The following is a 12,955-nucleotide window of genomic DNA, read 5'->3' as shown; positions in this document are numbered from 1 at the left end:
TTTAGATGTATATTAAGATATATTCCAACCGTATTGTTGCAGTCATTCTTTTACACAATGTGTGATTGCGTGTTTAGTATTAGTAATTTATCCAAATGCCACTTGTGACTCCTTTTATTGTTTTTAATACTGGCTAAACGCTCCTAACCTAGCTAAACATCTACGTTTTACGTAACACATGTCTTTTGCGTGCTTGCTTTATGCTGTGTGACTTGCTTTCAAACTGTAACACAGTTTACGTTCTTGTGACGTCAGCGTTGATTGATGAACTTGGCATAAAACAAGCAGCTTATGCGCAAATTACTAAACAGATTTTTTGGTCATTTAATGGTTAGCTATGTCAATCCAGGTCTAGTTGTGTGGCGTCGGGTGTTGGACCGAAATATATCGGTCCCTGTATTAAGCGAGTCCTTCTATATTTGCATAGTTGGGTTCATATAACTCACTCGTATGTATGCTAGTCTGCTGTTTATAACAAAACATCGTTTATATCGTCAACACGGCTTTGTATTTATCGGTTTATAAAGAAATGTCTTGTAAAAGCTAGGGCTGGAACAAATTGGTTGGCTAATATTAGCTGCTAGCAACTAAGAGCTATGGCGACTAAAGATTTTGTTAGCCATCAACCGAAAGCGTGCAAGTAAGAAAGAATTTGGAACAAACGTTTTGGTAATATATTAGTTCAGGGAAATCGGTTACTCTGATAATCATTTTAACGCTTGAATATCAACTTTGTGGGCTGGCATAACATAAGTTGCTAATATAACACTTTTCATTACATTTATCAATAATATAGCAGTTTTGCCTGCGATTGACAATGTGACATGACAATTAGCGACTATGGTGGCTAATCGGCTAAAATTCCCAGCCCTAGTAAAAACAAGCATATATATACACGTGGAATCTGTAGTTGAATGACGGTGTAGTTCCAAATTTGTACTGGGCATTGTGACTAAAAAAGGTCGCATGACTAACAGTTTGTCTTCCCAGAAAGTAATTTGTAAGGTTCCTTTAGTTCTTTGTAAGTTAAATTTGTAACCTTCAGTTTTACCTGAATACGGCGGCAATCTCCAAGATTTTGAATGAAAAACTTACACTGAGTCATGCGACATTTGCACGTCACAATGTTCGGAACAAATTTGGCATAAGAAATTTATATCATATTATGACATGCAATATAACGGAATGACAGATTGAATATATTATGACGTAATACACGTGGCAACTTATAGTTACAGTTTGTTGTGTTACCGGTCTAAATGCAGTTCAATGTTTACTTGGTTGGTTAAAGTCAACTCGTGGATTTCATTCAGTCGCAACGAAGTTTCATTTTAGTTTCTTTAAGAGGTTCATCAAATCCCTTCCAACTATACCAAATAATTCCATGCCAACTTTCACTTGATTGACGCATCCAGACTCCATTGAGAAAGGATTGGGCACAGCCTCTAAACCACCATCCCTGAGATCCTCCATAGCGAGTTGCGCAGTTTGAATTACTAATGTATTAAAACATGAAAGATTAAAATTACTTTTTTGCATCTATTTATATTCTATCTTATACGTTACTGGCAGGATATAACTGAAAATCCTACTGAGGTTGTGGCACTTAGTGTTTATTAAGTTGGACACAATTATTCCTGAACATAAGATGCCGTACCTGGAATCGTATTCGCTATCTTCCGCAGAGAATGGGTGACCATTGCTATATGCTAAACTGTCCCCTGCATTTCCGCTGTATCCGGAAACACGAAGCCGATATAAATTTTCAGCAGATTCGATCGAAAACGAGCTGCAAAAACAACAACTTGCTTTAAAAATTTCGAATCCAGACCGCTAAGTTGTAATTTATTCAACAGAGTTTTACGTTGATTAATAAATGTAAGATTTTTAACTTCATTATTATTTATGTCACAACAATCGTCTTATGACCTATAATCGGCGTGACGTTGGTTTCCATCGAAATCCCACAGCTCTATCTTGAGTCTGCATCCTCTTCCACGCGTCATCTCGTGGATGTTGTTGAGTCCTGTAAATAATAAAGCACGAATAATAATAACAAAAATCATCAAAATAAAATGCGTTTAAGTTGAACTAAGTTCCTCTTACCAAGCCAAAATTCCCCATCAATCTGGCCAAAACCGTTTGCGTAGTCGTCCCATCGTCGCCCGAAATCAACACTTCCGTCAATTCGTCTTTGAAAAATCTGTTAGTAATTTGATTTTACATTTTAGCACAAGTGTAATATGTTCAAATATTGAAATATTCTTTAGTTTATTACTTAAAAATGATGATAATATTACGTCATTACAGAAATAAAACACAACACCATTTACACGTCACAAACTATCCGCAAGACGTCTCATTATTTAGGAGCTCATATTTCAGTGATATGTGAGTTCGGGTGATCGCTAAAAATTTCATCTTGATAAAACATCAAACTAAGATTCCAGCTAGATTTTAAATGCAAGTGATTTGGGTGAAATAAATCAGGTCTACCTGGTGATGGTTAATTTCGACCGTTATCACTGCAAAGTACTTACGCCATTCAATGCAATTGTCTCGCATGTTCCATGAAACGAAAACACAACAGTAGTGTGAGTGCGCAACCAGGGTCTTAATGACTCGAGTTACGTTTTGAAAGACTTGACTTAACTAAAGTCAGTTCTTTTTGATTATGATTAAGCATTAAAATTAAACAAATCTGTATTCGTTGATCGGAAAATATTTAAGTGTAACTTAAAATGATTTTATTTGTCTACAAATGCGTACGTTGCAGCCAAATTTGTAATAATCTCAAACGTTTGTGGCTGATGAAAATGGTAAATTTGTTGTGTGTTTGGTTTAGTTTTAAATATTTATCGACTCGACTTGACTCGAGTCACTTGGGCTAAATGACTCAACTTGACTTGAGTCTGAAAAGGTAAATGACTTGACTTGTGACTCGAGTTTGATGACTTGGTTAAGAGTTAAGACTCCGTGTACAAGAAAGTTATTATAGAAGTACAGTAATTTTATGCATCGTTGCATACGAACCAAACCTGGACTTATGATTATTTACGCACAATCGCATACGACAAGCACTCCCAGAGTAATCATGGTAGTTGCATTCGAATGATAATTAATTAATAATAATTTGACACACTTATATTCAGCAATTTTGAGTCCATTTTTAAGTGTTATTTAAAGCGTTTTCGAACCAACCACAAGTCAACTTTATTAAAGCTTACTAAACAAAATATGTTTATTGACACATTTTTATTCCATAATTTCATTTGCTTTTTTAGGGGTGTTATTAAAATCGTTTTCGAAACATTCACACGACAACTTTATTGATGCTTTTAGAAAAAATTATGTTTTAGAAAAGTGAGAAAAGACAAATCTGAAAAGACCGAATGCGTGTTACTGTGCCAATAAATTTATCGCCGCTTGTATTTTCTTACATTCTTGCTACAATGCAAAGAAATCGTACACAACGTACTGCCACCATGAGGTCGTAAAAATTATTGTTTCAAAATTAATAAGGTCAACACAGTCTGTGGAACTTCTCTTATAAATGTGGAAAGATTTTCACTCACCGTCCATCCATCCTCGCAATACACTTCAACACCACTCGTCAAACGTTGTGGCCCATCGCGTAGTGACGAAACACATGACCAAGTAACGAAAAGTTCCTCTAATTCTGGAAGTAAAATGTCTTGAAAAACCGACATTCAAACAAAACATTCTTCATCTCACATCAACTTACTTGCAAGTCTGTTTATTATGTCGGTCCCTAGCGAACCAAGAGCGCACGATTCTCCTTGCATCCCCTTCTGTCCAACTCCTCCGGGTTCTCCTTTGGCTCCTGAAAGTCCTGATTTTCCGGATCTGCCGACATCACCTTTGTCTCCTTTCAGCACGGTGGAGTTGATGACGTCATTGTTGCAGACAGTGGTAAGGACTTGACGACATTGTTGCGAGTAGGTCATCGTGACGCAACAAGCCAATGATAACAGAAGAATCACTCCTCTCATGGTTGACAATGAAGATCTTCCGTTGAAGTTGATGATATGAAATCCCACCAAATCGCTGCTCGTTATATAACCAGCTTCGCTTCTACGTTGACGTCATATAGGCTTGAAAACTTGGTACCAAAAGTTAAAAATATTTTCCACGAAATTCTTTTCATGACGAAAAACATGTTTTGCACAAACAAACCAAAGTTCAAGCGTTTAAAAAGAAGCGTAAGTATTAAGAAAGCTTGTACGTCAAGAAGCGTGAGAAAGTGACGATATACATCTAACTTTTTGCGCCAGAGCACTTTTTAATAAGATCATTGACGTCACAAGATGCTTGTTTTTAACAGAAATATTTTCACCCCATGCGATGACGACAAAAGATTAAATTTTTTACTTAAAGACATGAACCGCATTTGTGTCAGTAACAGAACACATGACGCTACATATGAGATGTGCAGTAGTTTAGTTGAAATTAACATTTTACAGAACATTTTCTAAAGTAACAATTAACATAATTCCTTATAATCTGTATTTTATTACTATTTTGTCAATGTTTGAAAAATGTCATTGATCAAGAAAGTTTTTACTTGCATATAGGCAACATGGATATATGCAGCATCCTACGTCGAACTCACTCTGTTAATGAACTACTTTGTTAGAGATTCCATCATGAATTTTGTAGACTAACTGTGGTAATGTGCATGCATGACCTGATATGTATTGATGGTCGTCGACCCATATTAATCTCCTTATTGGTCCGCACAAGTTACGCCAAAAGTCGACAAGTTTGAGCCAATTCACTAAACTCAAAAGTCATTCTTGTTGGCGCAATAGCTCAATGCATTGTCATTAGCGTAGCATTTATTTTCTATTGTTATTGTATTATTCCATTGTACTCTGGGGCCTGGGTTATAAAAACACTCACAAGTTCAATGCAAAATCACGGTCAACAATAAAAGTGTTTTAAGCATTGAGGTACGTAAGTCGTCTCATCAAAAGAAAGCTTTTAACGCATGTGGTTATATACTGTAGTGTGGTTATGGTGTTATAAAGAGCTTAACATGATTGCAATTGATAGAACCGACAACCAGGTGAGAAAGTTTAACAGGTACAAACAGTTATAATGGATCGTTTCTCGGTTTTAACCTTTCATGTAATAGCAACTTTATCGAACAAGCACCGTCCGATCTGGAGATCACGTAAAGTTTACACAACAACCAGCTACGCATAAGAGAATTTAATTGCTTGAGGCAACGCATTTTTTATCTGCTTATAATTCTCAGATTACCTGATGATATCATCATCGTGGTATCACTTGGTTTCCTGGTATTGTTTTACTTTTAATGTATTTGTACTCGAAATTCCATGTTATCATTGAACCATTTAGCCAATTTGCTTTGTCTGTATGTTACCGTAAGTTTGTAATTCGTCAGAGTAACCTTGAACTAAATATATTTGAAAATCAAGTTGCCTCCCATTTAGCTGGCTTCTGAAAATGGCGACTCTTTTCTTTGTGCAATTTTCTAGAACACGTCATCCCTCGTTTTTTAGATCGACTTGTTCATTTTTTATTTGGAGACTCAGCATTTTGCACCATTTTTTGGCAATTTGTTGCATCGTATCCATTGTGTTACCTCCCAAAACAATTATCAATTTTTCAACTTAAACTTTAACATTTCCAGCCACATCTGAACGAAGCCTTTATATACAATCGACCATTTGATTTTCACATATTTATCCAACATTTTACTGGCGCAAGACAAAAGTTTATTTGAAACTAATCATTTTAATAAAATCGTGTTTTTATTGCAGTTGTGCTTTTACCAAGCTTGTGGTAAAGTATTAAACATTTGTGACTATAGACGTTATTATACTAAACTATTTTAGGATATTTTTAAATTGTTATTTGATTGTTGTGATTATCCGACATTTTTAAGATTTTTTAGACGCGACACTATTTTGCAAGCGAATAATATCGTTACCAATATTGTTGTGACTGCCTATCAAGGCCATGTTAATCGCAACTGTCTCGGCGGTTACCTAAGTTCAGTTGATGTAGATTTGTGGAGACTTACTTGCTACTATGCCAGCATCGATCACGACTACTTGCCTGAGGGTGTTATTATAAATATCACATGACTTGGACCATCGCATATGCTCAATGATTCATGGAAATCATAAAATGTTTCGCGTACTACTTTGTTGTTGTTTGTACTGTAAATACATTCAATAAGATTTTTTCTTATATTCTCGTTTCTTTAAAGTAAACGTTTGTTTGTTTGTCGGTCGTTTTATGTGCGTTGTCGGCTTGTGGTCTGAACTATATTCTGGCTCTGTATAAAGAAAATATACTACTTTATATTTGGCATAATTTTAAACCCTAAAACATGTATTTTACCGCTTATAGATATGTTGGTCTAAAATCTATGAGTTTTCCTTTTTTTTGGTGCTATAATACTTAAACGTTTTGGAAAGTTTTAGGTTCGTAGCATATTTCTACTCATTTTACCAAAAATCCTTCCAAACACGATCGCAGACTAATGATCAATTTTTACTTTGTTCCTTTGAATTAGTTTTCGCTGCAGATTGTTTTTTAAACTTAAGTTCTTTTTTTTTCTGTGAAATGAACTTCAGTCGAAATTATACGATGTTTCATATGTGATTTGCCTGAACCATCTCAGCGTCGTGGTTTATGAGACTGGCAGCGGCGAAGTGGAAATAAATCATTATGAGTGCAAAGATTACATCGGAGACGGTGGCAACATTACTGTCCCGGCGCCCCTGGCACTGGCATCGTGATTAGTGTTTCCCAAGGTTTTTACAAGAGTTTGACGAAGGCGTCGAAAACAACCACAACTACTTTTCATCATCATTTCAGGCCACCCTGGATGAAGCCTGCAAAGTTATTTTCCAACCCAACCATTACGTCATGCCGTCATGCCCCGCGCAATGTCCGACAGTGAATGACGTATCTGACGGTGTTTTCTACTCGGTTAGAAAGAAAATTCCTAGAGGCCAAACTGTCATTGTTTGTCGACAACCCCAACTTAACCGTCATGACGTCAACCATTAAAGAATTGTTCTTGGCATGTGACTCCAATCCATCACCACTTAGAGTTGCAAATCGGGCATTAGATGGATGCCCAAAGAATCCTGGATTTGTTTTTAATAAAACGGCTGACTTGGAGAACAATTGTGGTTCGGGGTACGAGTCATTCCAGAATCCACTGGTAGCTCATCACAAACAGGTGTTCGGGCATATTCGCATCAAACTCCGCACCAAAGCTCAAAGCGAATTTTGCAGCCACAGCGCTTCAGTAAAACGATGTAGTTCAGTGCAAAAACAATCTCTTGCAGAACAGGATGTCACAGACGAACGTGACAAAGTTATTGACCAAATTATTTCTTTGAAAGACCAAGCGGGCATCACAATCTCCAACATATTTCCTAAAGATGGCGCTTTTCCCTTTTACGTTAAACGTGACACAGACAGTCGATGGTAATAAAACTTTCGACAACGATGTTGCAACTAACCAACCGACAGAAGTTTCTTCTTGGATGCGTTTATTTGCGGACTGTTTGTTCTTTACTGTTGTTGTAATTGTTATTACGTTATTGGTCTATATCTTAATGAAATTTTCTATACATTACCCCATCACCTTTGCAATTTTCATCATTTTTGCGATCGTCATTATTTTTACGATTATTTTACTCAAGATCTTTTTCTGGTTCAAGTCATCTTCTTATTTTCGTTATTTTCAACTGGTGATGACTTTTCTGTTTTTTCGGTATACCTTTGGTTGAACTGATTCACAAATAAAATTCCACAAAGTTTTACAAAATTGATCGCAGACTAATATATAGAGTTTAGAAGACGACAAGTTTTTAATTGACTTAGAAGCTTGACAAGGTCAGCGGAATTATACGATCTTTCATATTGATGGTGGTTTACTTGAACCAACTCAGCATCGTGGCTTGGACAAATATTACGTCATTGGAATTTGAAAAAACTGGACGCGAAAGATGTAGGACATCGATAGCTACATTGGAGTGCATCAACGATGACCAACAAGCTTTCGAAGACACTGTACCGGATTCAACAGCAAGTGCCAGGTGCGAAAGTTTGGCAAAATATTTCGGGCCGACCTACATCTGGCCAGTCCGGAAAGGGAAATAACGCATTCCTTCCAATCCTTGTCGAGTGTCATCCTGTCCGGTGAAATGTCGAACATTTTACAACGTTTTGTATCTGACGGTTCTGTTCAAACGGTTGGAAAGAAACCGATCTCATAGTCGAGGTCTAAGTGTCATCTCCTATCAGCTTAAAGTTTTTCGAAGCCCCATATCTATCTAAGTCGAATTTGTTGTCATCCATTTCCCAAGTAACGTTTTGTGTTTTGATTTAGAACCATAGCATTAACTGTTAGTATACATTGTATACATTACGACTGTTAGTATACATTACGTTAGCATACACTGTTAGTATACATTAATTGTTAGTTTTTATAACTGTACCGTTCCAATTGTTTTCATAAAATTTCTTTTAATTTTTGTGGTGCCACGACTTGCCGTCAAGGTGAAGTCGAACTTGGCTTTTTAACCTACTTTTATCGTAACATTCGTATTCGAAAGAATTATTCGCTTAAGTACAGTACGTATAAGAGAAGTTAATTGCTTGAGACAAAAAGTTTTTCTCTGCTGATAATTCTCAGGTTGCTTGACAGACAGATTACTTGTGATGTTGGTTGTATTTTTAGATTTTCGTGTTAACATTTAGCTAAACCATTTTGAAATTTAACTTTAGTTTGCAAAAAAAATTTTGCTTTTCGTCAAAACTAGGTACAAATAAAACATGAAAATCCAATCCTCCCCCAGCTATATAAACAGGCTATCAAAAATGACGACGTCTTTTTTAAAAACTTCTAGAACACGCTTTCCTGCTATTTTTTAAACTCGACCTGTTATTCTTTTATTTGGACCCTCACTGCCTTGCACCTTACGTCATGATGTCATGCATTATCTCATTGTATAAAGTCTCCTATTGTTCATTCCGCACCTTAGCTTGGCGCATTGTTGCATCGTATCCATTGTGTTACCTCGCACAAAAATTATCTGCTTGCACCTTAAACTTTTTCATTTGCAACCACCTATGAACGAAGCCTTTATATACAGTCGACCAATTTTATTTTCATATATTGATTTGAGCTATTTACTGACGTAATAATTCGAACAGTTATTGACGTAGAAGAATACGTATACAGAATAATATAATATATAGAATGCGTATGTAGAAATGTAGCCTACGTCTTGAACTAATTAACTTGTTAAAATCATGTTTTATGTTGATTGCATTGACTCTAGCAAGCTTATTGTGAAAAGAAATTGTTACTATTGTAAGGAAATGATTTTGTTCTAAACCATTTCGGACAAAGTTTTTTTTAATATTTTGATTATCCGGCAGTTTTAAGATTTTGTACAAACGACATTATTTTCGAAGCCAAATAATGGTTTCTTAAATACCAGCGCCATGTTGGTCGCAAACGTTTCGACAGTTACCTAAATTTATTTAATGTGGATTGGTGGGAACTTTCTTACATTACTACAGCTTGTTGGCATTGGCCACGACCAGCTGCCTGAGGGTGTTATTACAGCCACCACATGAGTTGGACAACGGCATAATCAGTGATTCATAAATAGCAATATAAAATGTATCGAGTGTTGCTTTGTAGTTGTTTATACAGTAATACATTTAGTATATTCTTCTCTTTGAACTTTATCGTTTCTTTTTAAGAAAAAATCTTTGTTTCTTCATCGATATCTTTGTTTGAGTTGTCGGCCTGTACGTTGAACCAGACTTGATTTATTTAAACTTTAAATTTTAAAGGAAATTTACCATTTCAAATTTACAATGACTTTGTACCTGCTTATATTTTACGGCTCATAAATCTGATAGTCAGAATTCTATGAGTTTAATTAATTTTTCTATAATTGTATAATCAATAAAGTTTTGTTAAGTTTTAGGAACAAAGCATAGTTCTTTATTGCAAAGATTCTTATAACACGATTATTGACTAATCATCAAGTTGCATTTTGTTCTTTTCAGAAAGTGTTCGCTGTAGACTTTTATCTAAAAACTTAAATTTTTTTATTCTGTGAAATGAAGTTCAACGAAATTATACGATCTTTCATATGTGATTTGCCTGAACCATCTCAGCATCTTGGCTTATGAGACTGGCAGCGGTGAAGTGGAAATAAGTGATCGTGATTTCAAAGGTTGCATCGGTGACGGTGGCAGGATTGTATTTCCTATCATTGCCTCCTATGCCACTGAAATGTGTTATTGTGTGTCGAAGGATTTTTGAAGAGATTTGGATGAAGGTGTCGTTAACAGTTACGTCTACATTTTACGAAAATTTTATGCCGCTCTAGATGAAACTTGCAAAACTATTCTTCAAGGCAACCAATACGTCATGTCATCTTGCCCCGACCAATGTCCAACAGCGTATGGCGTATCTGAAAGTGCTGTTTACACAGTTGGAAAGACAATTCTCCTCACAGTCGATGCCCCGCTCTCGTCGCCTATCTCCAACTCCGACATAACCCTTCTGATGTTATCAAAAACTGAATAGTTTTTCCTTTCATATGACTCCAATCCATTATCGCTTAGAGTTGCAAATTTGAAATACAACAATCTCCTCTACCAATCCCGAAGATGGCGCTATTCGCTACACAGCTAATAACTCGATGGCAGGGGGTGGAAATAAAACTTCCTACAACAATATTGCAACCGTTCGTCCGAAAGCTACTTCTCTTGGATGCGCTTATTTGCCGACGTTCTATTCTTTGCTGTTGTTATAATTATTATTGTGGTATTTGTTTATATCTTTGTGAAATTTTCCATACGCTGCCCCTTTATTTTTGCAATTCTCGCCATTGTTGTAATCTTGGTCATTTTGTCCAACATTTTGCGCAGGTTATTTTTATGGTTCAGGTGCTCTTCTTATTTTCGTTATTTTCAACTGGTTATGACAATTCTTTTCTTTTGGTGCACTTCAGATTAAACTCGTTCACAGATACCACTTGAAAAAGTTTTACAAAACGATTTCAGGCTAAAATTCTTTGAGAACAAACAGTTTTTTATAGACTTGGAAGCTTATTGTACCCCCGAATTATCCTGAATTTATCCGGTCATATAGAATAGAACCAACCACAAAGAGAATTACCGTTCGATCCGAGATTATTTGCTGTACCATGATTTCTAACCTGTGAAGTTGTGGCAAACGGCAATAGCAACTGCAGCAAAATCCATGTAAGCCGTTTCACTGAACTTGTTTTAATGTTATTGCAATGCATTGTCAGCCATCCCATTTCTGCTGTTGTCTTTATTATTCTACTGTTTGCTCAGCTATAAATGCATTCACAAATCTAGCGGAGAAAACACAGCGAACATGAAACGATTTGTAAGTTTTGGAACACGTGAGTTGTTTCTACAAAGACCAGTTTTCACTGCGTGTTTAGCGCAAATTGCTGTACAGGTTTCTTTTATTAAGAACTTAATATGGCAACGTTTCCACCCTTTTTAACCACCTTTACAGCCTCCCAAGCCCAAATCAGTTCCACCATGTACGATTGTGACGTGCAGTTTTTGTCAACCTAGGCTTCCAGGAAAACTCTTGAGTAACCACCTGACTATTATGCCGATATTGTTTGGTTTAATTGTGGGGACCAAAGGTCATAAAACAGAAACAGGAAAATAATTGAAACCTTACGAACGGCACAGCTTAAGCTATTACATAAACAAGGGCGTACCGAGACAAAAATATGTCCGTTCACTCGTTCACAAAAACTTGGATTCAATTCAAACACAATCGCCAGGCAGTAGACACACCAGACACAGGGATAATAAATAACACGCACAGAACGCCGCAATTGCCTGAAGAAGGAGTAATTTAAGAAGCTGCAAACACAAACAGAGTTGTGTATCAGCAACCACAAGGAAAAGAACGCAACACATAATTATCAATATTTGCAGGTTACTCACAAAAACACACCAACAATGGAACCACAAGAAAACACGTTCACTTGCTGTATCTTTCTTTTAACTTCAAAATAGTTAAAGCTTTCCTCAACCACATGCCACCAAATTTGTTGTTGCGAAACTTTAGACATAGGTAGCAAGCATCCAGCATGCGCACGACAAGTACCTTTTGACAAAACATTTTGATAAGATGATGGTATTGGAAATTCCGAATCGGATTAAGAACATTGTACGCCAGTCTGTTTATTCATTAACTTGTAAGTTTTTAACACTCATTTGTCATTACACAACTATTTCGGCTATTTACTGCAAATAATGCAGATCAGATACTTAGGATACAGCTAAAAATTATGCCACTATAATACAGGAAAAGAACATAAACACAAATCACGACACTATTTATTACAGACAGTTAAACACGGCTTTTGGTGTGAACGCACCTGGAAGGTTCAGTAAACTATCTGCAATAAATGCAATTGTTTCTTATTTGCTTTTACAATGACAAAGTTGAAAAGTCAACAAGCCGAACACAATGTGGCCTAACCTTATAAAAAGTTGTCTATTTCGGAGATCACATATTTGTAAACATGCGCTTCAAGCTATTTTTCGGTATTTCTAATTAGCAGAGAATCAACCCTTAAAAGGTTTAGGCTTTCTATATCTGCATATTACAGTAAATCACATTTATGGAAACTTTGGAAAAGTGTTACTAATAATTGACCGAGTTGGATATAAATCACAAATGTCCGGATACAAAAACATACCAAACTGTCTTAACCGAAAGATGTAAAAAGGGCTTTTAAAAGGTGGAAACATATATTTACACCCGATGTAAACACCTATGAAGTGTTACAAGTAGGCCTAGGTAGTTAATATAAATCCACATCACATTCATCTATTTTCTATCGTGAGTGTAAAA

At 36.1% G+C, this 12,955-nt stretch overlaps 1 protein-coding gene across 1 annotated transcript; it reads right to left on the bottom strand.

The window, feature by feature from the left end:
- Positions 1 to 758: 758 nt before the first annotated feature.
- On the bottom strand, positions 759 to 4,054 carry LOC143450450 (microfibril-associated glycoprotein 4-like). The gene is made up of 6 exons (XM_076951010.1): positions 3,746 to 4,054; positions 3,576 to 3,679; positions 2,107 to 2,203; positions 1,930 to 2,026; positions 1,658 to 1,789; positions 759 to 1,496 (listed from the first exon to the last, which is right to left on the bottom strand). Exons 1-6 carry the CDS (start codon positions 4,011 to 4,013, stop codon positions 1,310 to 1,312), a joined length of 885 nt encoding a protein of 294 aa, XP_076807125.1. The 5' UTR covers positions 4,014 to 4,054; the 3' UTR covers positions 759 to 1,309.
- Between the last annotated feature and the right edge of the window lie 8,901 nt (positions 4,055 to 12,955).

Source organism: Clavelina lepadiformis, chromosome 3, assembly GCF_947623445.1.
Source record: "Clavelina lepadiformis chromosome 3, kaClaLepa1.1, whole genome shotgun sequence".
NCBI lineage: Eukaryota > Metazoa > Chordata > Ascidiacea > Aplousobranchia > Clavelinidae > Clavelina > Clavelina lepadiformis.
Note: the sequence above shows the minus strand (reverse complement) of the source record. Positions and strands in the feature narration are given on the sequence as shown.